The sequence below is a fragment of the Delphinapterus leucas genome, chromosome 11, assembly GCF_059928025.1.
Source record: "Delphinapterus leucas isolate spDelLeu-1000000601 "Yukka" chromosome 11, BTC_Dleu_Yukka2, whole genome shotgun sequence".
NCBI classification, from domain to species: Eukaryota; Metazoa; Chordata; class Mammalia; order Artiodactyla; family Monodontidae; genus Delphinapterus; species Delphinapterus leucas.
In genome coordinates this window covers 52484890-52512873 of record NC_143139.1, presented here as the reverse complement: position 1 = coordinate 52512873, position 27984 = coordinate 52484890, and the positions used below count along the sequence as shown (strand labels likewise).

Here is a 27984-nt window from a genome sequence, read left to right as displayed (position 1 = left end):
CCAGAGAAGTCACACGTGGGCGAGGGTTGGGCAAGATTTTATAGGGGAAGAAGGGAAAGGGGTGTGGTGAATCTGGGAGGGCGCAGGGTATTCCTTATTTGGTGGTCTTTTCAGGTATCCTGGGGGACCGTTAGTCCCACCACTCGAAAGGCGGGAAGGCTGGGCCGGGTGCAAAGTCCCCAGGTCAGTTCCTGGAACTGGGTGGTCCGGAATGTCTCCAGGTCAGTTTCTGGAACTGGGTGGTCCGGAGAATTTCGGTCTGATGCAACCTGTGAATCTGATTGTGTTCCCCTGCCTCGGGCCAGTTGGCCTTACACGCGGGCCTCTCACTGCTGTGGCCTCTCCCGTTGCGGAGCACAGGCTCATTGGCCATGGCACACGGGCCCAGCCGCTCCGCGGCCTGCGGGATCCTCCCGGACCGGGGCACGAACCCGTGTCCCATGCATCGGCAGGCGGACTCTCAATCACTGCGCCACCGGGGAAGCCCTGGTTTGCTTTTTAAGCTAATCAATCAAGTCCCACAGCCTTATTAGCAAGAAGTCCAGAATCTTGAGCTGGAGGACCCTCCATCCCACCCTACTCTCCGTGCAGGAATGGGGCTTCCTCAGCTCAAGGCAGGGCAGGCCTGGCTCTAACGTCAGTGATGCTCTCACCTGTCGTGGCCACACGGTGTCACTATGGAGCTTTGTCCTTCCGGGCCCCATCCACGCCAGCCACCCTGCAGCTTTTTGCCTTGCTCATTTCCAGCATGGGCCGCCCTGGGGCCGGGAGGCGGGGCATGGCTTGACCCTCAGAACTAAATCCCACTCCATTCACACAGCACGTGATGGTCAGTTCTGACTAGCTTCCAAGCGCAACCACATGGTATGTCAGAACCAGTCGTTTCATTTATTCGACAAACTACAAGCCCTACTGTGTGGCAGGTACCATTAGAGGAGTTTGGGATATTATCAGTGAAACAAAGATCTTTGCCCTCCTCGAGGAGCTTGTCAGGGCATCTCCCACATACTCTCCTCAGCCTTTTACCTGAGCCCAGGTTACCAACAAAGACATCTCCTCTCCTCCTGATGAGTTTTTCTTCGAGGGGAAAGGGTGCTCTCATTCATGCCAAGGTACATGTCAGATGCAGGGGGCTGGATTTTGCTAAAACACACACATCTCTTCTATAGTAAAGTAGGACTTTCTACTCTATGCTTGTATAAATGAGTGCCACAAAAGTGGTCCTTCCACAGATACCAGGTCATTTCAGGTTTTGAAACTTCATATACACTACCTCATTTAAAACTGTGATTCTTGCCCCTCTTGCAGGATTGTTAGGAGGATTAAGTCAGATATGGTCACTGGACTGTATACTCATGATGGCTGTGCTGTGTTTATTGCTGTATCTTTCTTTCACTCAGTCCTTCAAACAGTGCGTAGCACATCATAGGGTCCAGTGCACACGTGTGCACCCACACATACGCACATTGATAATGCACAGTGATGGAATGAGCCTGCCAAGAGTGTCATTAAGTGTTAGTTCCCTCTCTTCCTTTTCGGAACATGTAATAGCCCCTCTGGTGTGTGAAGTACCACACAGAGCAGACTTCATTGTGCACAGAAATTGGCAGATGGCAATTCAGAGCAGGGTCTGAGATTCTGCATTTTAACACACTCCTGAGTGATGTTGATGCTTCTGATCAGGACAGAATTGGCAAGGCACAGCTTTTTTTTCTCTTAAAGTAAATATGTAACAAAATTCTGGCCCCTTTCCTTCTAGTGTATTGTTGGAAAGAGGCAGGTAGGGGTGAGATGTTGATATACCCTATTTCATAGGTCCTAAGATTACCATGGCCTATAAAACACAGCCTGATTTCAGAGAATTTAAAGTATGAAAAAAAAAGTACATCTTAGAATCTATGAAATAAGGCACTTGAGCGGCAATAGAATATAACGGTTAAGTGACTGGAGTCAGACAGAGACGGCCCCACCATTCAATACTTTCGTGATCTTGGGCGAGTTGTTTAACGTCTATAAAATTGAATTTCCTAACCTCTAATATGGCAGTAACCACTAGGGCTGCCTGGTGATTAGAACTGACGCTGCCAGCTTGATATTTTAGCTGTCTGTCCAGTGAGATGAAAATCCACAAATGACCGCTTTTGTATTCCTTCAATATTCCATATTTCTCTGAAGTAAAATAACTTGGTATAAACCTGCTATAAGAGTATTAATATTCACGTTTTGCCCTGTATAGCTCTGAATTTTTTGACTCTTCTACAAGAATGTATTTAGGTATTATGTGTGTTAAAATAAATAGGACATACATTTTTTCAAAAAATTGATTTGGCTGTGCTGGGTCTTAGTTGCGGCACGCGGTATCTTCATTGCAGCATGTGAGATCTTTTTAGTTGCGGCATGCAGGATCTTTTAGTTGCGGCATGGAATCTTTAGTTGCGGCATGCAAACTCTTAGTTGCAGCATGTAGGCTCTAGTTCCCTGACCAGGGATCGAACCCGGTCCCCCTGCTTTGGGAGCACGGAGTCTTAGCCACTGGACCACCAGGGAAGTCCCAAAACATACATTTTTAAATAATTAGAGTTAAAAACTAAGCCCAAATTATTGCTTGATGTGTGCATCAGTTTTTATGGAGGGCATGCAGCAAACCTTACTAAAAATAGCGGTCACATTAAATGTTAAATGAGTGTCATGTGCTGAGTATGTTGTCTGGCGTGTCCAGCACAGTGGGTTTCAGTGAACATTACACGTTAATGTGTTTGCCTCTAGAAGGCAGCCTCTTCTGTCTCATTCACTGCTGTTTCCCAGCACCCGGAACCAGGCTTAGCACATGGAGGGACTCAGTACACATTTTATGAACGTGTAAACCTCAGACTAACTCTTGCAGGTGGTCAGAGGAGGACTGGGGGTTGGGGGAAACTTTAGCTGGTGGTACTGCCTTAATGCAGAGGGAACAAGCTGAGGCCCACAGCTGAGAAGGGCGGATTTGCAAATCCTGGCATTTCCAGGAATGCCTGGAATTGCTAAACCAAACCCAGGACAAGGACTGAGGGAGCTACTGAAGGCAGGCCCCAGAGGAGGGTGTTCCTTACAGGAGCACTTTCAGGTCTTTTAAGACTTTTCAAAAAATTGAACTATAGTTCATTTACAATGTTTCAGGTGTACAGCAAAGCGATTCAGTTATATATATATATATATATATATGTATATTCATTTTCAGATTCTTTTCCATTTTAGGTTATTACAAGATATTGAATATAGTTCCCTGTGCTATACAGTAGGTCCTTGTTGTTGATCTATTTTATATTATAGTAGTGTATATCTGATAATCCCAAATTTCCAATTTATCCCACACACCCCGACTTTCCCTTTTGTAACTATAAGTTTGTTTTCTATGTCTATGAGTCTATTTCTATTTGTAAATAAGTTCATTTGTATCAGTTTTTTAGATTCTACATATAAGTGATATCATATGGTATTTATCTTTGTCTGGTTTACTTCACTTAGTATGATAATCTCTAGGTCCATCCATGTTGCTGCAACTGGCATTTTTCCTTCTTTTTAATGGCTGAGTAATATTCCACTGTGTGTATACCGCATCTTCTTTATCCATTCATCTGTTGATGGACACTTAGGTTGTTTCCATGTCTTAGCTATTGTAAATAGTGCTGCTATGAACATTGGAGTGCACATATTGGGTTGGCCAAAAAGTTCTTTTGGTTTTAAGTAATAAATAAAAGACACATTTTTCATTTTCACCAAGAACTTTATTGAACAACCTATTCATTAACCAGACTTTTTGGCCAACCCAATGTCTTTTCGAATTATAGGTTTGTCTGGATATATGCCCAGATGTGGGATTGCTGGATCATATGGTAAATCTATTTTTAGTTTTCTAAGGAATATCCATATTGTTTTCCATAGTGGCTGCAGCAACTTACATTCCCACCAACAGTGTAGAAGTGTTCCCTTTTCTCCACACCCTCTCCAGCATTTGTTATTTGTAGACTTTTTGATGATGGCCATCCTGACCAGTGTGAGGTGATACCTCATTGTAGCTTTGATTTGCATTTCTCTAATAATTAGCAATATTGAGCATCTTTTCATGTTCCTGTAGACCATCTGTATGTTTTTGGAGAAATGTCTATTTAGGTTTTCTGCCTGTTTTTTGATTGGGTTATTTGTCTTTTTGATATCAAGCTCTATGAGCTGTTTGAATATTTTGGAAATTAATCCCTTGTCAGTTGCATCACTTGCAAATATTTTCCCCCATTCCGTAGGTTGTCTTTTCATTTTGTTTATGGTTTCCCTTGCTTTGCAAAAGATTTTAGGTTTAATTAGGTCCTATATGTTTATTATTGCTTTGGTTTCTGTTACTCTAGGAGACACATCCAAACGAATATTGCTGTGACTTATCTCAAAGAGTGTTCTGCCTATGTTTTCCTCTAGGGGTTTTATAGTATCCAGTCTCACATGTAGGCCTTTGATCCATTTTGAGTTTGTTTTTGTATATGGTGTTAGAAAATGTTCTAATTTCATTCTTTTCCCAGCACCACTTATTGAAGAGACTGTCTTTTCTCCATTGTATATTCTTCCCTGTTATCATAGATTAATTAACCATAATTGTGTGGGTTTATTTCTGGTCTTTCTATTCTGTTCCATTGATCTATGTGCCTGTCTTAGTGCCGGTACCATACTGTTTCAATATGGTAGCTTTGTACAATAGTCTGGAGTCAGAGTGATTCCATTATACCATTCTTCTTTCTCAAGCTTGTTTTGGCTATTCGGGGTCTTTTGTGTTTCCATAAAAATTTTCTTTTCGTTTTTTTCTTTTTCTGGCCACACTGCGCAGCTTGCGGGACCTTAGTTCCCCAATCAGGGATTGAACCCAGGCTACAGCAGTGAAAGCACTGAGTCCTAACCGCTGGACCACCAGGGAATTCCCTCCATACAAATTTAAACATTTTTTGTTCTAGTTCTGTGAAAAAAGCTATTGGTAATTTGATAGGGATTGCATTGAATCTGTAGATTGCCTTGTGTAGTATGATCATTTTAATAATATTGATTCTTCCAATACAAGAACATGGTATATCTTTTCATCTGTTTGAAAATGGTATATACAGATATACATGGTATATCTGTCATCTTCAGTTTCTTTGATGAGTGTCTCATAGTTTTCAGAGTACAGGTCTTTTGCCTCCTCAGGTAGGTTTATTCCTACGTATTTAATTCTTTTTGGTGAAGTAGTAAATGGGATTTTTTCCTTAATATCTTTCTGATAGTTCATTGTTAGTGTATAGAAATACAACAGATTTCTGTATGCTAATTTTGAATCCTGCAACTTTACCAAATTCGTTGATGAGCTCTAGTAGTTTTCTACTGGCATCTTTAGGATTTTCTCTCTATATTATCATGTCATTTGCAAACAGTGACAGTTCTACTTTTTCCTTCCTAATTTGGACTCCTTTGTTTTTCTTCTCTGATTGATGTGGCTAGCACTTCCAAAACTATGTTGAATAAAAGTGGTGAGAGTGGGCATCCTTGTCTTGTTCCTAATCTTACAGGGAGTGCTTTCAGCTTTTCACCATTGAATATGATGTTAGCTGTGGGTTTGTCATATATGGCCTTCATTATGTTGAGGTAGGTTCCCTCTGTGCCCAATTTCTGGAGAGTTTTTATCATAAATGGGTGTTGAACTTTATCAAAAGTGTTTTCTGTACCTATTGAGATGATCATATTCTTTTTATTCTTCAACTTTTTAACATTGATTTGCAGATATTGAAAAATCCTTGCACCCCTGGGATAAATTCCACTTGACCATGGTGTATGATCCTTCTAAGGCATTGCTACTATTTGGAATTGGTTTGCTAGTATTTTGTTGAGGATCTTTGCATCTATGTTCATCAGTGATATTGGCCTGTAATTTCTTTTTTTGTAATATCTTTTGATATCAGGGCGATGGTGGCCTCATGGAATGTGTTTGAAGTGTTCCTTCCTCTGCAATTTTTTGGAATAGTTTCAGAAGGATAAGTGTTAACTATTCTCTAAATGTTTGGTAGAATTCACCAATGAAACCATCTAGTCTTGGACTTTTGTTTGTTTTGGGAGTTTTTAAATTACTGATTCAATTTCAGTACTGGTAATTGGTCTGTTCATATTTGCTATTTCTTCCTGGTTCAGTTTTGGGAGATTGTACCTTTCTAAGAATTTGTCCATTGCTCCTAGGTTGTCCATTTTATTGCTGTATAGTTTCTCATTGTAATCTCTTAATATCCTTTGTATTTCTTTGGTGTCAGTTGTAACTTCTTTTTCATTCTTGTTTTGATTTGAGCCTTCTCCCTTTCTTTATTTTTATTTTTGGTGCTGTGTATTTTTTTAATATTTATTTTTTTATTTTATATTTATTTGGTTGTGTTGGGTCTTAGTTGCAGCAGGCAGGCTCCCTAGTTGCAGCAAGTGGGCTCGCTAGTTACTGCAGGTGGGTTCCTTAGTTGCAGCTCAAGGGCTCCTTAGTTGTGGCTCACTGGCTCCTTAGTTGCAGCAGGTGGGTTCCTTAGTTGCGGCTCACCTGCTTCTTGGCTGTGGCATGCAAACTCTTAGTTGTGGCATGTATGTGGGCTCTAGTTCCCAGACCAGGGATCAAACCCAGACACCCTGCGTTGGGAGCGCGGGGTCTTAACCACTGTGCCACCAGGGAAGTCCCTCCCTTTCTTTCTTGATGAGTCTGGCAAAAGGCTTATCAATTTTGTTTATTTTTTCAAAGAACCAGCTTTTAGTTTCATTGATCTTTTCTATTTTTTTTAGTCTTTTTCATTGATTTCTGTTCTGCTCTTTATGCTTTCTTTCCTTCTACTACACGTTTTGTTTGTTCTTCTTCTTGTAATTGCTTTAGGTGTAAGGTTAGGTTGTTTATTTGAGATTTTTCTTGTTTCCTGAGCTTGTATCACTATAAGTTTTTGCTGTATCCCATAGGTTTTGGATCATCATGTTTTCATTTTCATTTGTCTCTAGGTATTTTTTGATTTCCTCTTTCAGTGATCCATTGGTTTAGTAGCATATTGTTTAGCCTCCATGTGTTTGCAGTTTTTGCAGTTCTTTTTTCTTGTAGGTGATTTCTAGTCTCATGGCATTGTGGTTGGAAAAGATGCTTGATGTGATTTCAGCTTTCTTAAATTTATGGAGACTCGTTTTGTGGCCAAGCATGTGATCTATCCTGGAGAATATTCCATGCACACTTGAAAAGAATGTGTATTTTGCTGCTTTCGGATGGAATGCTGTATATATATCAATTAAGTCCATGTGGTCTAATGTGTTATTTAAGGCCTGTGTTTCCTTATTGATTTTCTGTCTGGATGATCTGTCCATTGATGAAAGTGGGGTGTTAAAGTCTCCTACTATTATTGTTACTGTCAATTTCTCCTTTTACGTCTGTTAATATTTCCCTTATATACTGAGGTGCTCCTATGTTGCATGCATATATATTTACAATTGTTATATCTTATTCTTGGATTTATTCCTTGATCGTTATGTAGTGTCCTTCTTTGTCTCTTGTAACAGTCTTTAAAGTTTATTTTATCTAAGTATGCTACTCCAGCTTGCTTCTGATTTTTTGTTTGCATGGAATGCCTTTTTCCGTCCTCTCACTTCCGGTCTGTATGTGTCTTTAGATCTAAAGCGAGTCTCTTGTAGGCAGCATATATACAGGTCTAGTTTTTTTGTATCCATTTCAGGCAGTCTGCTTCTTCTGGTTGGAGCATTTAGTCCATTTACATTTAAGTTAATTATCACTATGTATGTTCTTATTGCCATTTTGTTAATTGTTTCGGATTTGTTTTCATAGGTCTTCCCTCCTCCTTTTCTCTTATGATTTGATGACTATTGTTAGTGTTATTTTGGGTTCCTTTTTCTTTTTTGTGCGTATATCTATTATAGATTTTTGGTTTGTGGTTACCATGTTTCTATATAACAGTCTGTATACATACCTGATTGTTTCATGTTGCTGATCTCTTAATTTCAAAAGCATTTTAAATACCCTGCATTTGTATTCTCCTCCCCTCATGATTTCTGTTTTTGATATTGTATTTTACATCAAATTGTTTTATGTATCCCTTAACTGCTTATTGTGCATACAGGTGACAGTACTACTTTTGTCTTTTAACCTCTCTACTGACTTTGTGTGTGGATGATTTCCTACCTTTGCTGTATGTTTGCCTTCACTGGTGAGCGTTTTCCTCCTGTAATTTTGTTTCTAGTTGTGACCCTTTATTTTTTCTGCCTAGAGAAGTTCCTTTAACATTTGTTTTAAAGCTGGTTTGGTGGTGCTGAATTGTTTTAGCTTTTGCTTTGTCTGTAAAGCTTTTTATTTCTCTATCAAATCTAAATGAGAGCCTTTATGCGTAAAGTATTCTTGGTTGTAGGTTTTTTCCCTTTCATCACTTTAAATATATTGTGCCACTCCCTTCTGTCCTTCAGTTTCTGCTGAAAAATCAGCTGATAGGCTATGGGAGTTCCCTTGTATGTTATTTGTTGCTTTTCCCTTGCTGCTTTTAGTATTCTCTTTAATTTTTGTCATTTTGATTACAGTGTATCTTGGTATTGTTCTTCTTTGCATTAATCCTGTATGGGACTCTGTGCTTTGTAGACTTGGGTACCTGTTTCCTTTGCCAGGTTAGAGACGTTTTCAGCTATTATCTCTTCAAATATTTTCTTGGGCCCTTTCTCTCTTCTCCTTCTGGGACCCCCTATAATGCAAATATTAATATGCTTGATATTGTCCCAGAGGTGTCTTAAACTGTCCCCATTTCTTTTCATTCTTTATCTTTTTTCTATTCAGCAGCACTGATTTCTGCTACTCTTGTCTTCCAGCTCACTGATCTGTTCTTCTGAATCATTTAGTCTATGATTAATTCCTTCTAGTGAGTTTTTCATTTTAGTTATTGTATACTTAACCTCTGGTCATTCTTTATATTTTCTAATTCTTTGTTTAAAACTTTTAACTTCTCACTCTGTGCATCTATTCTTCTCCTGAGTTCTTTGATCATCTTTATGACTATTACTCTGAACTCTTTCTCGGGTAGATCGCCTATCTCCATTTCATTTAGTTCTTCTGGAGTTTTATCTTGTTCCTTGGTCTGGAACATAGTCCTCTGCCACCTTATTTTGTCTGAGTTACTGTTTGTGTTTTTATGTCTGTGGGAGGTTAATTACATTGCTCAACCTTGGAGAAGTGGCCCTTTGTAGGAGGTATCCTATGCATCCCAGCAGTGTACTCCCCTTTCATCACCCAAGCTATATGCTCTAGGGGTTCCCCCTAAGACGGCTGCATGGGTCCTTCTCTGTGGGCAGTCTGGTGGGCTTGGTTGGTTGCTAGACCCTGCCTTGTGTAGATGCTGCTGGTACTGTTTAGTGGGGCCTTGTCACCACGCAAGGTGACAAGGTTGTGCAACCCTAGTAGGCCTCAGGGGTAGTGCTGGCTTACTGGTGGGCAGGGACAGGGTCCCAAAGACTCTGGGGCTGTTGCCCACCCACTGGCAAGTGAAGCCGGATCCTGGGGTTAGTGCTGGACTACTGGCAGGCAGAGATGGTTCCTGGAGTCTGTTTGCATGGCCCAGGGATCCCAGAGCTCGTTTCAGATCATTGGTTGGTGGGGGTGGTGGTTTCCTAATAGAGCTGGGTATGGGGTCTCTGGTGTCCAGAAGTTTGCATTGGCCTGCTAGTGGGGCGGGCCGGGCCTCAGCTGGCCCTGGGGTAGCGTCCAGCCTGCATTGTGGGACTGTAGCTTCTGGTGTCTGTCGCCTGGTTGGTGAGGCTGATCACGAGGCTAGTGCAGGCTTCCTGGAGAGAAGGGCTCAAGCCTACCCCCTGGTGGGTGGAGCTGGGTCTTGGCCCTCTGGCGGGCAGGGCCCTGTCTTGGCACGAGTCCAGAGGTGGCTGTGGGCTCAGGAAGTCGTTAGGCAGCCTGTCTGCTGATGGGTGGGGCTGTGTCCCTGCCCAGTTAGTTGTTTGGCCTGAGGCTTCGCAGCACTGGAGCCTGCAGGCTGTAGGGTGGAGCCAGGTCTTGGTGCTAATGATCCAATGTGTCAGCCACCAGTAGTGTTCATGTGGCTGAATGTTCCCCAATATGTCTGCCACCAGTGTCTGTGTCCCCAGGGTGAGCCACAGCCACCTCCCACCTCTCCAGGAGACTTTCCAAGACCAACAGGCAGGTCTGGCCCAGGCTCCTATCAAACTGCTTCTTTTGCCCTGGGTCCTGGTGTGCATGAGATTTTGTGTGTGCCCTTTAAGAGCGAAGTCTCTGTTTCCCCCAGTCCCATGGGGCTCCTGCATTTAAGCTCCACTGGCCTTCAAAGCCAATGCTATGGGGGCTCATTTCCCTGGTGCAGGAGCCCTGGGCTGGGGAGCCTGACTGTGGGGCTCAGAACTCTCACTCCTGGAGGAGAACCTCTGCAGTATAATTATTCTCCAGTTTGTGGAGTGCCCACCCGGGAGGTATGGGATTTGATTACATCACGAGTCTACTGGTGGTTCCATCTTGTGGTTCCCTCTTTGCCTTTTGTTGTAGAAGATGTTTCCTGGTAGGTTCCAGTCTTTTTCATCTATGGTTGTTCTGCAGGTAGGTGTGATTTGCTCGTAAGAGGAGGTGAGCTCAGGACCTTTCTGCTCTGCCGTCTTGGCTGCTCTCCCTTTTAAGACATTTCTTGCCCACAGTACTGAAGCACTGACTGGGATACTAGAGAAAATGGTGGACTTCCTGGCTCTTGCTCAAAGGCAGAGGATATGCTGAGCACTGAACACAGCACCAGGCACAGTGAACAAGGAAGGAAAGGCCTTTGGCCTAATCCTGATATCCAGCTGCAAAGGGCTAACCCTGGCTTCTCCCAACACCTAGGGGTTGCTCCAGGAGAAGTGAACCTGCCCCTGGGAACTTCTCACCTATATACGCCTGATGACTGCAAGTAAAAAAAAAAGAAAAAAAGAGACCAGAACTCTCCAGCATTTCTCCTCCTTTTCCAGGTCTGGGTGGGACTTGGCAAATTCCAAGGCTGTTCCTAGAGAATGGAAAAAGCTTCAAGATTGGGGGGAGCTGCCTAACCTATTACAAATCTATTATATTGAAATTAGTTTGAAAAGATGGTTCATCAAGAAATTTCACAAGCAAAAGTCCTCAACCTACCTAAATGTCCCCTTCACATTTTCTCATTTTCCAGGTGACCTTGTACAAGGGCTCTGACATGGAGGACTTTGGGTTCAGTGTAGCAGATGGCTTGCTGGAGAAAGGAGTGTATGTCAAAAATATTCGCCCAGCTGGGCCAGGAGATCTTGGTGGCCTAAAGCCCTACGATAGGCTCTTACAGGTAAGACCTCAGATGGAATTTTATTTGGAAATTAATTGGGAAGTTGTATTTGATCAGTGTCCACCCATCCTCCTTTGCCTCAAGACGAGATTAGAGGCCCCTCCTATAGAGGATAGGCACTTTTTCCTTTAGTAGAATTTACCGGTTACTGAAACGGCCTGTTTCCCTGTATATATTCCCCAGCAGATTCTAAACTTCTTGAGAACAGAGCTAGTACCTTATTCTCCCATTTCCCATTATACAGTGATCGATATCAGTATCTCACACAATGTCTAAAACCCAAAAGCTGAACCTTGTTTACTATTAAGTACTACTGGGAGTACTATGGTGGTCAGGTATAGTTTCACTGAGCAAAGCAAATTCCTAATCTTACGTACAGTTTTTAGAAAGAGCATTCTGCAGGAAGAGGAGAGGGTTGCCATCAGTCTTGAAAGTATGTTCAAGTGGATTGAGTCTGTCCCTAAACAGTTGCCTTTCAAAGCAGGAGGCTGCACTGATTGGCTGGCTTTCAGACACGTGTTCACTGAGCAAGTTGTCATTGATTGATTAGATAGTTTTAAAACCAATTCTGGTGATCTTTTTACCATGGCAGTATAACAATTACTCTTGTCCTAAGAGTAAGGAACACGTTTATTTTCCATAGATACTCTAGTATTTGCTGAATAAATAACTATGGACAAGTTATTTGACCTGTCTTCCTAATCTATAAATTAGAGCTATACTTACTTTTATGGAAGATGAGGCTATAAAAGTAGACTGGACTCACATTGTGAAGGGCCTTGAAAGCCAAGATAAAGCTCTTGGACTTGATTCTGGAGGTATATTAATTTTCTAAGCAGAATAATGACATATTTTATAATTTAGAAAGACTAAAATTATATCATAGGTGGATTGGTGTAGGGTGAAGGGGAGGATCACAGGGAAGACGACCAGGTAGGTAAGGGTAAGACACGTGTACCAGACCTGAGTCTTTAATGCTTTCAGTGCATCCTGGCAGAGCAGTCTGTGAGGCAGCCGGCAGCCTGCATTTGTTGCTCAGGACAGATGTTACAGCCAAAAGTAAAGATCTGGGATACTGAAGGCATGGACTTGGATAAAGTTGCCTATGGTGGATTTCTAGTAAGGAAGAGAAGAGAACTAAAGACAGAATTCTAAGAAAAACAAAATTTAAAGGACAGGAAGAAGTAAAGGCAGGAAAGGACTGAAAGTGAGCAGTTAAAATGGTAAAAAGGTCAAAACAAAGTGGTGTCATAAGAGCCAAGGAAGGAGTTTTAAGGATGAGTAGGTAAAGGCCAAAAGGGATGAGAACTCAAGACACCATTCCTGTGTTGGACAATTGGGGTCATTTATATAATATATAAGGGTCAGGTCCCAGACCGAGAAGATTGGGGAGAGAGTGAAAAGTCAAGGAATGGAAGCAGCATGCAGATGATTCTTTAAACTTTTAGGGGGAAAAGAATAAGGAAACATAATCTCATACAGAGTGAAGAAAGAGAAAAACAAATACTGTATGCTAACATATATATGGAATCTAAAAAGACAAATGGTTCTGAAGAACCTAGGGGCAGACAGGAATAAGATGCAGACGTAGAGAATGGACTTAAGGACACAGGGAAGGGGAAGGGGAAGCTGGGATGAAGTGAGAGTGGCATGGACAGATATACACTACCAAATGTAAAATAGATAGCTAGTGGGAAGCAGCCGCATAGCACAGGGAGATCAGCTCGGTGCTTTGTTACCACCTAGAGGGGAGGGATAGGGAGGGTGGGAGGGAGACACAAGAGGGAGGGGATACGGGAATATAAGTATACGTATAGCTGATTCACTTTGTTACACAGCAGAAACTAACACAACGATGTAAAGCAATTATACTCCAATAAAGATGTTAAAAAAAATAAGGAAACATGAAAGAAGATGAACGCATGTGTAAGCTGAGGAGGGGGTGGGCTCATGACCGAGAGAGGTAGTTCAGTATCATGGTCAAGAGCACGAGCTTTGGAATCATCCAGACTGCCTGAGGTTACATCCTCGCTGGACCACTCACCAGCATCCTAGCTGGACCACTTGCCAAGTTCTGATCTCAGGCAAATCTCTTAAACACTATGTGCCTTACTTTCCTCATCTGTAAATTAGGGATAATATTTGGCACTTGGAGCACCTGCCATGAATAAGGCGATCTGCTCAGCATGGGGACATTGGGATGTGTCCCTGTTCCCTGCTCTCAAGGGCCTTACAATTTAGTAGCAGAGAGTAAAGTAAGCCAATACCCATGTTATAGTGTGGTCAGGGCCAGGATAGACCTCTCTGTACAGAGTGCTCATTTAAGCACTTTCAAGACTTTAATCAATCAACCTGTTATGTCTGAAATGTTACTCTGGGTTTTGGGAATCATCTTATGTCTATAACAATAATTCAAAATGGCGCTTCTTGACCTTTCAGGTTAATCATGTCCGAACGAGAGACTTTGACTGCTGCCTTGTTGTGCCCCTCATAGCAGAATCTGGTAATAAGCTGGACCTGGTTATTAGTAGAAGCCCCCTGGCTTCACAGAAGTCCGTAGAACAGACTCTACCAGGAGGAGAATGGAGTGAACAGAGCAGTGCTTTTTTCCAGCAGTCGAGCCACGGTGGTAATTTGGAGATACGAGAACCCACTAATACATTATAGCGATGCTTTTTACAAAGCAGGATAAAAGACAATATCTACATGGTGCTAAAAAAAAAAAAAAAAAAAAATCCCTTTAAGATTTCTGTGACATTTGAAGCACAGATAATCACGTGGCATTAACTGCAAGCACAGGGGTCTTTTAAATCTCATGGCTCATGTTCACTTACCCTTTCAAGTTGAAGAGGTTTCTTTGATTGGTGATCACTATGGTATATGACAGGCAATCCCCTGCCAAGACCAAGGGTAGCGAAAAAGAAAAACAAGTAGGCCACCCCTCTCTACAATTAACATCAGAGGAAATTTTTTACAGGTCCATCTTCCTATTCCTTTTTAAAAAGAGAAATATCTGTTTGAAAATGTTCTCTATGATAATTTCCTTAATTCACTTTGAAATGAGTTTCTTACTACAAAGTCATTCATGCGAGAATTTAACCAACAAGGCTTTTCATAAAGCTGGCTGTACTAGGAGAGCTAGTTTGGTGAACTGCTGGGACTGCTGCTATGGGAGGGGTACAGGTATAAAATCATCTTACAACGTTTCAGCAATGATGCACGTAGGCAACCATAATAGGTGGTGGTAAATGTTTTGCCCAAGTATAGGAATGATTTTAACTAAGATGTATGCTATTCCCTATGCAACAAATTATCAAACAGGATATGTCTTGTGACCTGTTTTTTTTTTTAAGGACACATTTTTAATAGCTGAAAAATCTCTGATAATGAATTAGGGTGTTTAGCAACACTGAGAATTAGCTATCTTATTTTTAAAATTCAAGACTAAGAATTTGAGAATGAAGAGTCTATTAAAATGAGGTTTATCTTGATTGATAGGCAAATCAAACTCATACTGCTTGACAGACATGTTTTGAAAACTGATTATATTGAGGGGTGTACAGCACATGTACTTAAAAATGACACTGGACTGTCTTTTGTTCTGAGCCATGCCACTTACCGAAATTGTAAATACATTTTTCACAAAATGCATTGCCAATTATTACCATCCCTCAAAGCAATAAATTGTGACAGTTGCTTTTAATGTTTGTCAGCAACTGTTTTCATTTGTTCAGATATTTTGAATAGTTACACTAATAACTGTTATTTGGTGAATATAAAAAAAATAGATCTGTATATTAATTGTAGAATCTCCATACTGAAACAATTATTTTCCAAACATTTTTATTTTGGTCAATAATTCAAACAACTGCTTAGGTAAAGCATTTGAACACTGTGTCCTTTGTTTAAGGAAAAAGTTCACCTTTCTTTTTTGTGCAAAGAAATATATTATTTCAATCATAGTTCAGAACTGCCAGGGCAAGAAAGTATAAAGCAGAATCATGTTAAGGAAAAAAAAAAAGATCCTGAGGGGAGTCACTGAAATATGTATTTTTATTTGTAACAAACAAGTATTAAACTGTAAAGTATTTTTGTACAAATTTAATACTTTAATAGCATGGTATTTATCGTCTATGTATGGTTTTGGGGAATTAAAAATTGTTGCAAATATTTGTATGGAAAAAAAAACCCTCTACCAAATGGAATAAACAGTGATTTTAAAAAGTCAAAAGAAAAACTTTTTTTTTTTTTTTGGTGCTTTGAATATATTTGAGTGTTCTAGACTGAGCCCTACACAATACCTATAGTTTAGTTACATAATTTTCTACAGGGGCAAGATTTTGCCATAAACTTGAAAAGGAACATGGAAGAGCAGGAAGAGCTTAGGTTTTGAAATTCGATCTGGACTTGAAGTCCAGCTCTGGTACTCACTCAGTGGTGGCATAAAATTTAATTACTGTGAGTCAGTTTCCCCACCTATAATACTGAAGGTCATATCTACATTCCAGTACTTTCATGAGAAGAGATGTGACACATATGTGAAGATGCTAAAACAGGAACACCTCCAAGACTAATGGTACATTTACTTTAGGTGACAAAGCTTGATCTTAACTCAAGGATCACATCTACCCTGAGAACATTATATGTATTCTATAAAATACATTTTCAGAAACTATTAAAATGTATAAATTTTCATCATGCTATCTTAAAAAAGAAAAAAACTATTACCTTATAGTCCCAACGTTTTCATTTTTGCAGATTGCCTAGCAGGCTTTGTAAATTCACAGGAACAAGGCAGGGTGTCCATTCTTGCCACTTCTATTTAACAGTATGACAAGGAAGTGAAATAAAAGGCAACTAGATTGGAAAGGAAGAAGTAAAACTCTACTTGCAGATGATACAATCTTGTGTATACAGAAACCTTAAGGAATCCACTAAAAAACCTATTAAAACTAATATGAGTTTAGCAAGATTACAAGATACAAGATCAATATACAAAAATCAATTGAATCTCTATACTGTAGCAATGAACAAACCAAATATAAAGAAAACAGTTATATTCTATAAAGCACAGGAAGCTCAGCCTGGTGCTCTGTGATGACCTAGTCGGGTGGGATGGGGGTAGGGTGGGAGGGAGGTCCAAGAGGGAGGGGATATATGTATACGTATAGCTGATTCACTTCATTGTACAGCAGAAACTAACAACATTGTAAAGCAATTGTACTCCAATTAAAAAAAAGAAAACAATTATATTCTCATAGGATCAACAATAAAATACTTAGGAATAAATTCAATAAAAGTACAGAGTAGGTGTGGAAGACGGCAGAGTAAAAGACCCTGAGCTCACCTCCTCTCATGAGCACACCAAAGTAACAACTATCTACAGAACCACCATCTGTGAAGAAGCCTGGAACCTACCAGAAAAGATCTTCTACAACTAAAGATATAAATAAGGTACCACAACAAGACGGACAGGAGGGGAAGACTTGAAATATAATCAAATCCCATACCCCACAAGTGGGTGACCCACAAACTGGAGAATAATTATACTGTAGAGGATCTCCCAGAGGAGTGACAGTTCTGAGCCCCACATCAGGTTCCCCAGCCTGGGGGTCTGGCACTGGGAAGACAAATCCTCAGAGCATTTGGCTTTGAAGGCCAACAGGCCTTCACTGCAGGAGCCCCACAGGACTGGGGGAAAGAGAGACTTCACTTTTCAAAGGGCACACACAAAATCTCACACGCACCAGGACCCAGGGCAAAATCAGTAATTTGATAGGAGCCTGGGCCAGACCTGCCTGCTGGTCTTGTAGACTGTCCTGGAGAGGCAGGGGGATGGCAGCAGCTCACCCAGGGGGACACAGACACTGGTGTCAGACATTGAGGAACATTCAATTGTGTGAACATTCCAGGTGGCTGACATGTTGGATCATTAGCACCAAGATCTGGCCCCATCCAACAGCCTGAAGGCTCCAATGTTGGGATGCCACAGGCCAAACAACTAACTGGGTGAGGACACATCCCCACCCATCAGCAGACAGGCTGCCTAAGGACTTCCTGAGCCCACAGCCGCCTCTAGACATGCCCCTAGACATGGCCCTGCCCACCTGAGGGCCAATATCCAGCTCCACACACCAGTGGGAAGGCACCAGCCCCTCCCACCAGGAAGCCAGCCCAAGCCTCTAGACCAGCCTTACCCACCAGGGGGCAGACTCCAGAAAGAAGAAAGCTACGATCCTGCAACACAGGCCAGACCCCACCCTAGGACTCGTTGGCCCCCTGCCCTGCCCACTAGCAGGCTAATACAACCTTCCAGACACTCTGGACCCATGACCAACTGTCAGGAATGGCCCCTGACAACACCAACAATCTGAAATGAGCTCTGAGATCCCTGGGCCCTGCAGTCAAACTCCAGGAAACACCCCTAACTGCTAGTAGTCTGGTACTACTCCCAGGGTCTGGCTTCATCTCTCAGTGGGCGGGCAACAGCCCCAAAGTCTTTGGGACCCTGATTCTGCCCACCAGTGTGCCAGCACTAGCCTCAGGGCCCATTAGGGTTCCACAACCAGCCACCTCATGACCAGGCCCCTCTAAAGAGCAGCCAGCAGCATCCACGCAAGGCAGGGCTGTGCAAACAACCAGACTAGGAACCAACCAAGCCTACCATACCACCCACATAGCCAGCCAAAACAGAAAGATCCATGCAACCCTCTTAGGGGGAACATCTAGAGCATACAGCTTGGGTGACGGGTGGAGTGCACTGCTGGGACGCATAGGACATCTACAGAGGGCCACTTCTCCAAGGATGAGAAACGTAACTAACTTACCTCGTACATAAAAATATAAATAGCAATAGATAAAATGAGGTGGCAGAGGACTATGTTCCAGACCAAGAAACAAGATAAAACTCCAGAAGCAGAATTAAGTGAATAGGCAATCTACCCAAGAAACAGTTCAGAGTAATGATCATAAAGATGATCAAAGAACTCAGGAGGAGAATGGATGCACAGAGCAAGAAGTTAGAATTTTTTAACAAAGAATGAGAGAATATAAAGAACAACAAAACAGAGATGAAGAGTACAATAACTGAAATGAAAAATACACTAGAAGGAATCAGTAATAGACTACATGAGGGGCTTCCCTGGTGGCACAGTGGTTGAGAATCTGCCTGCTAATGCAGCGGGCACAGGTTCGAGCCCTGGTCTGGGAGGATCCCACATGCCGCGGAGCAACTAGGCCCGTGAGCCACGGCTGCTGAGCCTGCGCGTCTGGAGCCTGTGCTCCGCAACAAGAGAGGCCGTGGTAGTGAGAGGCCTGCGCACCGCGATGAAGAGTGGCCCCCGCTTGCCACACTAGAGAAGGCCCTCGCACAGAAGTGAGGACCCAACACAGCAAAAGTAAATAAATTAATTAATAAACTCCTACCCCCAACATCAAAAAATAATAATAGACTACATGATACAGAAGAGTGGATCAGTGACTGGAAGACAACATAGTAGAAATCACTGCTGCTGAACAGAAAAAAGAGTGAAAAGAAATGAAGACAGCTTAAGACACCTCTGGGAAAACATGAAGCACATTAATATTTGCATTATAGGGTTGCCAGAAGGAGAAAAGAGAGAAAGGGCCCAAGAAAATATTTGAAGAGAGAATAGCTGAAAACCATCCTAACCTAGGAAAGGAAACAGTCACCCAAGTCCAGGAAGCACAGAGTCCCATGGAGGATTAACCCAAAGAGGAGCACACCAAGACACACTATAATCAAAAGGACAAAAATTCAAGAGAGAATACTAAGAGCAGCAAGGGAAAAGCAACAAATAACATACAAGGGAACTCCCATAGCCTATCAGCTGATTTTTCAGCAGAAACTCTGCAGGCCAGAAGGGAGTGACACAATATATTTAAAGTGGTGAAAGGGAAAAACTGACAACCAAGAATACTCTACCCAGGAAGACTCTTATTTAAAAGATTTGATGGAGAAATCAAGCTTTACAGACAAGTGAAAGCTAAAAGAATTCAGCACCACCAAACCAGCTTCACAACAAATGTTAAAGGAACTTCTCTAGGCAAAAAAGAAAAGGCCACAGCTAGAAAAAAGAATTATGGAAGGAAAAAGTCCACCAGTAAAGGCAAACGTACAGTAAAGGTAGGAAATCATCCACACACAAAGCTAGTAGGGAGGCTGAAAGATAAAAGTAGTAATATCACCCGTATCCACAACAAGCAGTTAAAGGATACCTAAAACAATTAGATGTAAAATATATCAAAACAGTAATAGTGAGGGGAGGAGGGTACAAATGCAGGGTATTTAAAATGCATTTGAAATGAAGAGAACAGCAACATAAAACAATCAGGTATGTATACAGACTGCTATACAAAAACTTCATGGTAACCACAAACCAAGAATCTATAATAGATAAACACACAAAAAAGAAAAAAGAATCCAAAATAACACCAAAAATAGTCATCAAAGCATAAAAGGGAACAAAAGAAGAAAGGGGAAGAAAAAGACCTACAAAAACAAATCCAAAACAATTAACAAAATGGCAATAAGAGCATACATAGCAATACTTACCTTAAATGTAAACAGACTAAATACTCCAACCAGAAGACACAGACTGCCTGAATGGATACAAAAACAAGACCCGTATATATGCTGCCTACAAGAGACTCACTTTAAATCTAAAGACACATACAGACAAAGTGAGGGGATGGAAGAAGGTATTCCACAAAAATGGAAATCAAAAGAAAACTGGGGTAGCAATACTCACATCAGACAAAATAGACTTTAAAATAAAGACTGTTGGGCTTCCCTGGTGGCGCAGTGGTTGAGAGTCCGCCTGCCAATGCAGGGCACGCGGGTTTGTGCCCCGGTCCGGGAAGATCCCACATGCCGCGGAGCAGCTGGGCCTGTGAGCCATGGCCGCTAAGCCTGCGCTTCCAGAGCCTGTGCTCCGCAACGGGAGAGGCCACGACAGTGAGAGGCCCGCGTACCGCAAAAAATAAAAAATAAAAATAAAAAAAAAATAAAGACTGTTACAAGAGACAAAGGACACTATATAATGATCAAGGGATCCATCCAAGAAGAGGATATAACAATTGTAAATATATATGCACCCAACATAGGAACACATCAATGTATAAGGCAATATTAACAGACATAAAGGAGAAATCAACAGTAACACAATAATAGTGGGGGACTTTAACACTCCACTTACATCAATGGACAGATCATCCAGACAGAAAATCAATAACGAACCACAGGCCTTAAATAACACATTAGGACAAATGGACTTAACCCATACTTTTACAGCATTCCATTCAAAAGCAGCAAAATACACATTCTTTTCGAGTGCACATGGAACATTCTCGAGGATAGATCACATGCTAGGCCACAAAACAAGCCTTGATAAATTTAAGAAAACTGAAATCATATCAAGCATCTTTTCCAACCACAACACTATGAGACCAGAAATCAACTATAAGGAAAAAAACTGCGAAAAACAAACACGTGGAGGCTAAACAATATGCTACTTAACAACAAATGGATCACTGAAGAAATAAAAGAAAAATAAAAAAATACCTAGAGACAAATGAAAATGAAAACCTGATGATCCAAAACCTATGGGATGCAGCAAAAGCAGTTTTAGGAAGGAAGTTTATAGTGATACAAGCTTACCTCAGGCAACAAGAAAAATCTCAAATAAACAATCTACCATTATGCTTAAAGCAACCAGAGAAAGAACAAACAAAATCCAAAGTTTGTAGAAGGAAAGAAAGCATAAAAAATCAGAGCAGAAATAAATAAAATAGAGACAAAAAAAAAAAGAAAAAAAATCAATGAAACTAAAAGCTTGTTCTTTGAAAAGACAAACAAAATTGATAAACCTTTAGCCAGCCTCATCAAGAAAAAGAGATGGAGAGCCCAAATCAATAAAACCAGAAATGAAAAAGAAGTTACAACTGATACCACAGAGATGCAAAGGATCATAGAAGACAGCTATGAGCAACTATATGGAAATAAAATGGACAACCTAAAAGAAATGGACAAATTCTTAGAAAGGTACAATCTCCCAAGACTGAACTAGGAAGAAATAGAAAATATGAACAGACCAATTACCAGTACTGAAATTCAATCAGTAATTTAAAAACTCCCAACAGACAAAAGTCTGGGATCTGACGGTTTCATGGGTGAATTCTACCAAACATTTAGAGAATAGTTAACACCTATCCTCAAACTATTCCAAAAATTTGCAGAGGAAGGAACACTTCCAAATACTTCCTGAGACAGTGGTCTCAGGGTGAGACCACTGTCACCCTGATACCAAAACCAGACAAAGATATCACAAAAAAGAAATTACAGGCCAATATCACTGGTGAACAGAGATGCAAAAATCCTCAACAAAATACTAGCAAACTGACTCCAACAATACCTTAAAAGGATCATACACCATGATCAAGTGGGATTTATCCCAGGGGTGCAAGGAGTTTTCAATATCTGCAAATCAATCAGTGTTAACAAACTGAAGAATAAAAAGCATATGATCATCTCAATAGGTGCAGAAAATGCTTATGACAAAGTTCAACACCAATTTATGATAAAAACTCTCCAGAAACTGGGCAAAAAGGGAACCTACCTCAACATAATAAAGGCGACGTATGACAGACCCACAGCTAACATCATATTCAACAGTGAAAAGCTGAAAACTTCCCCTGTAAGATTAGGAACAAGACAAGGATGCCCACTCTCACCACTTTTATTCAACATCGTTTTAGAAGTGCTAGCCACATCAATCAGAGAAGAAAAACAAAGGAGTCCAAATTAGGAAGAGGTAGAACTGTCACTGTTTGCAGATGACATGATAATATAGAGAGTAAATCCTAAAGATGCTACTAGAAAACTACTAGAGCTCATCAATGAATTTAGTAAAGTTGCAGGATTCAAAATTAACATACAGAAATCTGTTGTATTTCTATACACTAACAATGAACTACCAGAAAGAGATACTAAGGAAACATTCCCATTTACCATCACATCAAACAGAATAAAATACCTAGGAATAAACCTATCTAAGGAAGCAAAAGACCTGTACTCTGAAAACTATAAGACACTGACAAAAGAAACTGAAGATGACACAAATGTAAAGATATACCACGTTCTTGGATTGAAAGTATCAATATTGTTAAAATGGCCATACTACAAAAGGCAATCTACAGATTTAATGCAATCTCTATCAAATTACATAACTAGAACAAAAAAATTTTTAATTTGTATAGAAACACAAAAGACCAAAACAAGCTTGAAAAAGAAGAACAAAGTTGGAGGAATCATGCTCCCTGGATTCAGACTATACTACAAAGCTACAGTCATCAAAACAGTATGGTACTGGCACAAAACCAAACACATAGATCAATGAAACAGGATACAATGCCCAGAAATAAACCCACACACTTACAGTCAATCTACGATGAAGGAGGCAAGAATATACAATGGAGAAAAGACAGTCTCTTCAATAAGTGGTGCTGGGAAAACCGGACAGCTACATGTAAAAGAATGAAATTAGAACATTCTCTAACACCATATACAAAAATAAACTCAAAACAGATTAAAGACCTAAATGTAAGACCATATTTTAAAACTCTTGGAGGAAAACATAGGCAGAACACTGTCTAACATAAATAGCAGCAATACTTTTTTTGGATCTGTCCCCTAGGGTAGTGGAAACAAAAGCAAAAATATACAAATGGGACCTCAATAAACTAAAAGCTTTTCCACAGCAAAGGAAACCATAAACAAAATGAAAAGACAACCTACAGAATGGGAGAAAATATTTGCAAATGATGTCACTGACATGGTATTAATTTCCTTAATATGCAGACAGGTTGTAGAGCTCAATATGAAAAAAAAAAAAAGAAACCAATCAAAAAATGGGCAGAAAACCTAAATAGATATTTCTCTGAAGAAGACATACAGATGACCAATGGGCACATGAAAAGATGTTCAACATTGCTAGTTATTAGAGAAATGCAAATCAAAACTACAATGAAGTAATCACTTCACACTGGTCAGAATGGCATCACCCAAAAGTCTCCAAGTAATAAATGCTGGAGAGGGTGTGGAGAAAAGGAAACCCTCCTGCACTGTTGGTGGGAATGTAAATTGGTGAAGGCACTATGGAGAACAGTATGGAAGTTCGTTAAAAAACTAAAAATGGAGTTAACATATGGTCAAACAATTCCACACCTGGGCATATATCCAGAGAAAACTCTAATTCAAAAAGATACATACACCCCTATGTTCATACCAGCACTATTTACAGTAGTCAAGACATGGAAGCAACCTAAACGTCCATGGATAGATGAATGGATAAAGAAGATGTGGTATGTATATATATACACATATATATATACACACACGCACACACACACACACACACATATACATAATGGAAGATTACTCAGCCATAAAAAAGAATGAAATAATGCCATTTGCAGCAACATGGATGGACTTAGAGATTATCATACTAAATGAGGTCAGACAACAATAAATATTACACGATATCACTTACATGTGGAATCTTAAAAAATAATAGAAATGAACTGATTTACAAAACACAAACAGACTCACAGACACAGAAAACAAACTTACGGTTACCAAATGGGAAAGGGGTGGGGATGGATAAATTAGGAGTTTGAGATTAGCACATACACACTACTATACATAAAATAGATAAGCAACAAGGACCTATTGTATAGCACAGGGAACTATATTCAATATCTTTTAATAACCTGCAATAAAAAAGAATCTGAAGGGCTTCCCTGGTGGCACAGTGGTTGAGAGTCCGCCTGCTGGTGCAGGGGACATGGGTTCGTGACCCGGTCCGGGAGGATCCCACATGCCGAGGAGTGGCTGGGCCCGTGAGTCATGGCCGCTGAGCCTGCGCGTCCGGAGCCTCTGCTCCGCAACGGGAGAGGCCACAACAGTGAGAGGCCCGCGTACCGCAAAAAAAAAAAAGAATCTGAAAAAGAATATACTATGTATCTATAAATATAGATAACTCAATCACTTTGCTTTACACCTGAATCTAACACACTGTAAATCAGCTATACTTCAATTAAATAACAGCACAAAACTATACTCTGAAGCTATAAAACATTGTTGAAAGAAATGAAAGAAGACATAAATAGAAAGACATCCCATGTTTATAGATCAGAAGACTTAATATTGTTAAGATGGCAATACTCCCCAGATATATAGATTCAACACAATCCCAATCAAAATCCCAGTTGGCTCCTTTGTCAATAAAATTGACAAGCTGATCCTAAAATTCATACGAAAAGCAAGGGACCCAGAAGAGCCAAAAGATCTTGAAAGAGAGGAGTAAATTGAAGGACTCACATTTCTTGATTTCCTTTTGTTTTCTGGCTGCACCACACAGCATGCAGGAATCTTATCTTGGTTCCCTGACCAGGGATTGAACCTACACCCACTGCAGTGGAAGTGTGGAGTCTTAACCACTGGACCACCAGGTAAGTCCCCACATTTGTTGATTTCAAACCTGCAAAGCTAATGAAGACTCATGGTGCTGGCATAAGGACAGATGTTTGGATAAATGGAATAGATAGAGAATCCAGAAATAAATCCTCACATTTATAATCAACTGATTTTTTGACAAGGATGCCAACACAATTCAATGGAGAAATAGTCACTTCAAGAAATGGAACTGGAACAACTGGAGAGCCACATGCAGAAGAATAAAGTTGGGCTCCTACCCCACCATATAAAGAAATTAACTCGAAATGAATCCAAGATTAAATGTAACACCTAGCACTATTTAACTCTTGTAAGAAAAAATAGGAGTAAGCCTTCATGACTTTAGATAAGCATTGGTTTCTCAGATGTAGCACCAATAGCACAAGCAATAACAACAACAAAAATACATACACTGGACATCATCACAATTAAAAATTTTTGTAAATAATGTTTCTAATGAGACTGGTATGTAGAATATATTAAGAACTCATACTCAATAATAAAAAGGAAAATAACCCAATTTTTGAGTGGACAAAGGATCTGAATAGACATTTCTCTGAAGACATACAAATGGCCAATAAGCACACGAAAAGGTGATCAACATCATTAGTCATAAGGGAAAAGCAAATCAAAACCATTATGTCACTTCATATCCACTAACATGGCTATAATTAAAAAGTCAGATAATAACAAATGCTGGAGACAATGGAGAAACTGGAACCCTCACACACTGCTGGTGTAAATATAAAATGGTACAGCTGCTTTGGAAAACAGTTTAGCAGTTCCTCAAACGGTTAAACATAGAGTTACCATACGACCAGCAATTCCATTCCTAGGTATATACTTAGAAGAAATGAAAATATATACCCACACAAAAACTTGTACACAGATGTTCATAGCAACATTAGTTATGATAGCCAAAAAGAGGAAACAACCCACATGTCCATCAACTAATGAATGGATAAATTCAACATACCATATGCATACAATGGAATATTTCGTAATAAAAAGAAATGAAGGCCTTCCACCTCACCACACTCCTGAAAGCAGGATGGGTCATGAGCAACTCTACTAGAGCTACCTGCAAAAATTCAGCCAAGGTTCCTGATCTCGCCACATCAGCTCAAACCAGCATGGTCTGATCTGGAAATATTACCTCAATATATGCCGCCAGTTTTTCCATCAGTACACAAAAGATATAGGCTTCATCAAGCTGGATAAAACGACACTCCTTGAACGGATTAACCAAGACATACACCCAATAAAAGAAATAATGCTAGTTCTTTGTACATAATTTTTTTTTCAAACTTTAAAAAAGGGAGAGGGATGAAGCACTGTTACATGTTACAATGTGGATGAAGTCTGAAAACATTATTCTAAGTCAAAGTCAGTAACAAGAGATCATATATTGTATGATTCCATTTATATGAAATGTCTGAAATAGGCAAATCAATAGAGACAAAATAGATTAGCAGTTCTAGGGCTGAAGCGGAAAAGGGATTAGAGTTAAGAGGTACAGGGTTTCTTTGGGGGATGATAAAAATGTCCTAAAATCAATTGTGGTGAATTTACTAAAAGCCACTCAACTATGTAAACGGGTGAACTGTATGTGAATTATATTTCAGGAAGGCTATTTTTAAAACACTGGGATAACAGGTAAAGTTTTCCTAACTTTTTCTTTTACCATTTAATAGTAAACTCAAAAAAATCAAGTCACTGAGGAAAAAAAAATTTTCAAAGTGGAATATCTTTAAAACAATATACTCTCAGAAGAAATGATAACTATGTGACATGATAGACATATTAGCTAATGCTACAGTGGTAATTATATTGCAATATAGAAGTAGTGAATGAACATGATGCACACCTTAAACTTACCCAATGTCCTATGTCAATTATATCTCAAATTAAGAAAACAAAAACAAAACCCAATGTGCTTCCAGCTCAGCAGGAATTTCCAGGAAAATGTACCAGGTAGGCCCAGGCAGCAGTGATGGAGCAAGTAGCACCCTTGCGAGATGACCACTTTGCAGAAGACACAATGTCCTAGAATATGTGTCAATAATTTAAGAGATATAATTACAGTTTATCTTTACCACTGCTTCAACCCAATGGCAAGGATCACCCACAACGATGATGGAAATTAATAAGGCATTATTCTAAAAATAAAACACTTTTAAAAGTACAGAGGTTTTTTAAAAAAAATATATAACATATTTTTCCCTCATATATGACCAGTGCTGTCAGTTCTCCTGATGACAGATGTCAAAATCACTAAGGTTTTCTTTGATGAAATGATTTTAAAACATCTGCTAACACAAATGCCTTAAAATAAAACTCCAGTTAATAGACATCCTCTTTTGTCTTGATCCTTTGAAGCTATGACGTTCATTTTGTGTTGAATGGAAAAAAATAGACAATTACTTTGAGCAATCTGAAATAAAACTAAGTTTCTTGATTATTTGTAGGTTTGAAAAGTTGCCTGGGGGTTAAACTATTTAGTCTCAAATTCTGAAGTTTAGAAGACACTTGGGGAGATGATTCTTCCACCTGTTGGAACAACAATAAAAATAAAGTTAATTTTATAAAAATATAGTCAGTCTACCCTGTGTAATTCTATCCCCTGTGACTGCTTCTCAGAAGACATCATACATTTTCCCACCCCGTGGAAGCCTGGAGCAGACCAGAGCCATCAGCTGTCATCCTGCTTTTGCTCACTGTGGTAACGCCACCACCCACTTCCAGGACTGGCATGTAGAAGTGACTGTTTGCTAACTGAGTACATACATTTAATTTCTAAAAGTGTGGACAGGGTCCACTACATAATTTGGCAGTGCAAAATTAGAATGTGGGCCCCTTGTTCAGAAATTAAGAATTTCAAGATGACAAGCAGAGGACATTAAAACAAGCATGGGTTCCTTCTAAGCACGAAGCCCTGTGTGACTGACTGCCCGGTCCACGACGCCAGCTGTAGGTGTGGTTAAGACGATACACTGCAAGTACACCTCAAGTATACTCTTGGTACTGTTAGTGATTCCCAAGCACCAGTCAGTGGACCAGTACGGTCATGAAGAAGATTCACCACCACAGGGAAAGAGA

The 27984-nt window shown here is 40.3% G+C and overlaps 2 protein-coding genes and 1 pseudogene across 2 annotated transcripts in view; 2 read left to right on the top strand and 1 right to left on the bottom strand.

The window, feature by feature from the left end:
• The window catches only part of GRIP1 (glutamate receptor interacting protein 1), a 266616-nt gene extending 250018 nt beyond the window's left edge, over positions 1 to 16598 (top strand). The window contains 2 exon segments of the mRNA XM_089919997.1: positions 11205 to 11351; positions 13791 to 16598. Coding sequence (XP_089776123.1) covers positions 11205 to 11351; positions 13791 to 14018 — 375 coding nt within the window. The 3' untranslated portion in view covers positions 14019 to 16598.
• HELB (DNA helicase B) overlaps positions 1542 to 27984 on the bottom strand; it is a 66952-nt gene continuing 40509 nt past the window's right edge. Inside the window, exon 13 of the mRNA XM_022571600.3 lies at positions 1542 to 27435. Coding sequence (XP_022427308.2) covers positions 27331 to 27435 — 105 coding nt within the window. The 3' untranslated portion in view covers positions 1542 to 27330. The remainder of the gene's footprint in view (positions 27436 to 27984) is intronic.
• LOC111173777 (small ribosomal subunit protein uS14 pseudogene) lies at positions 25937 to 27006 on the top strand (annotated as a pseudogene).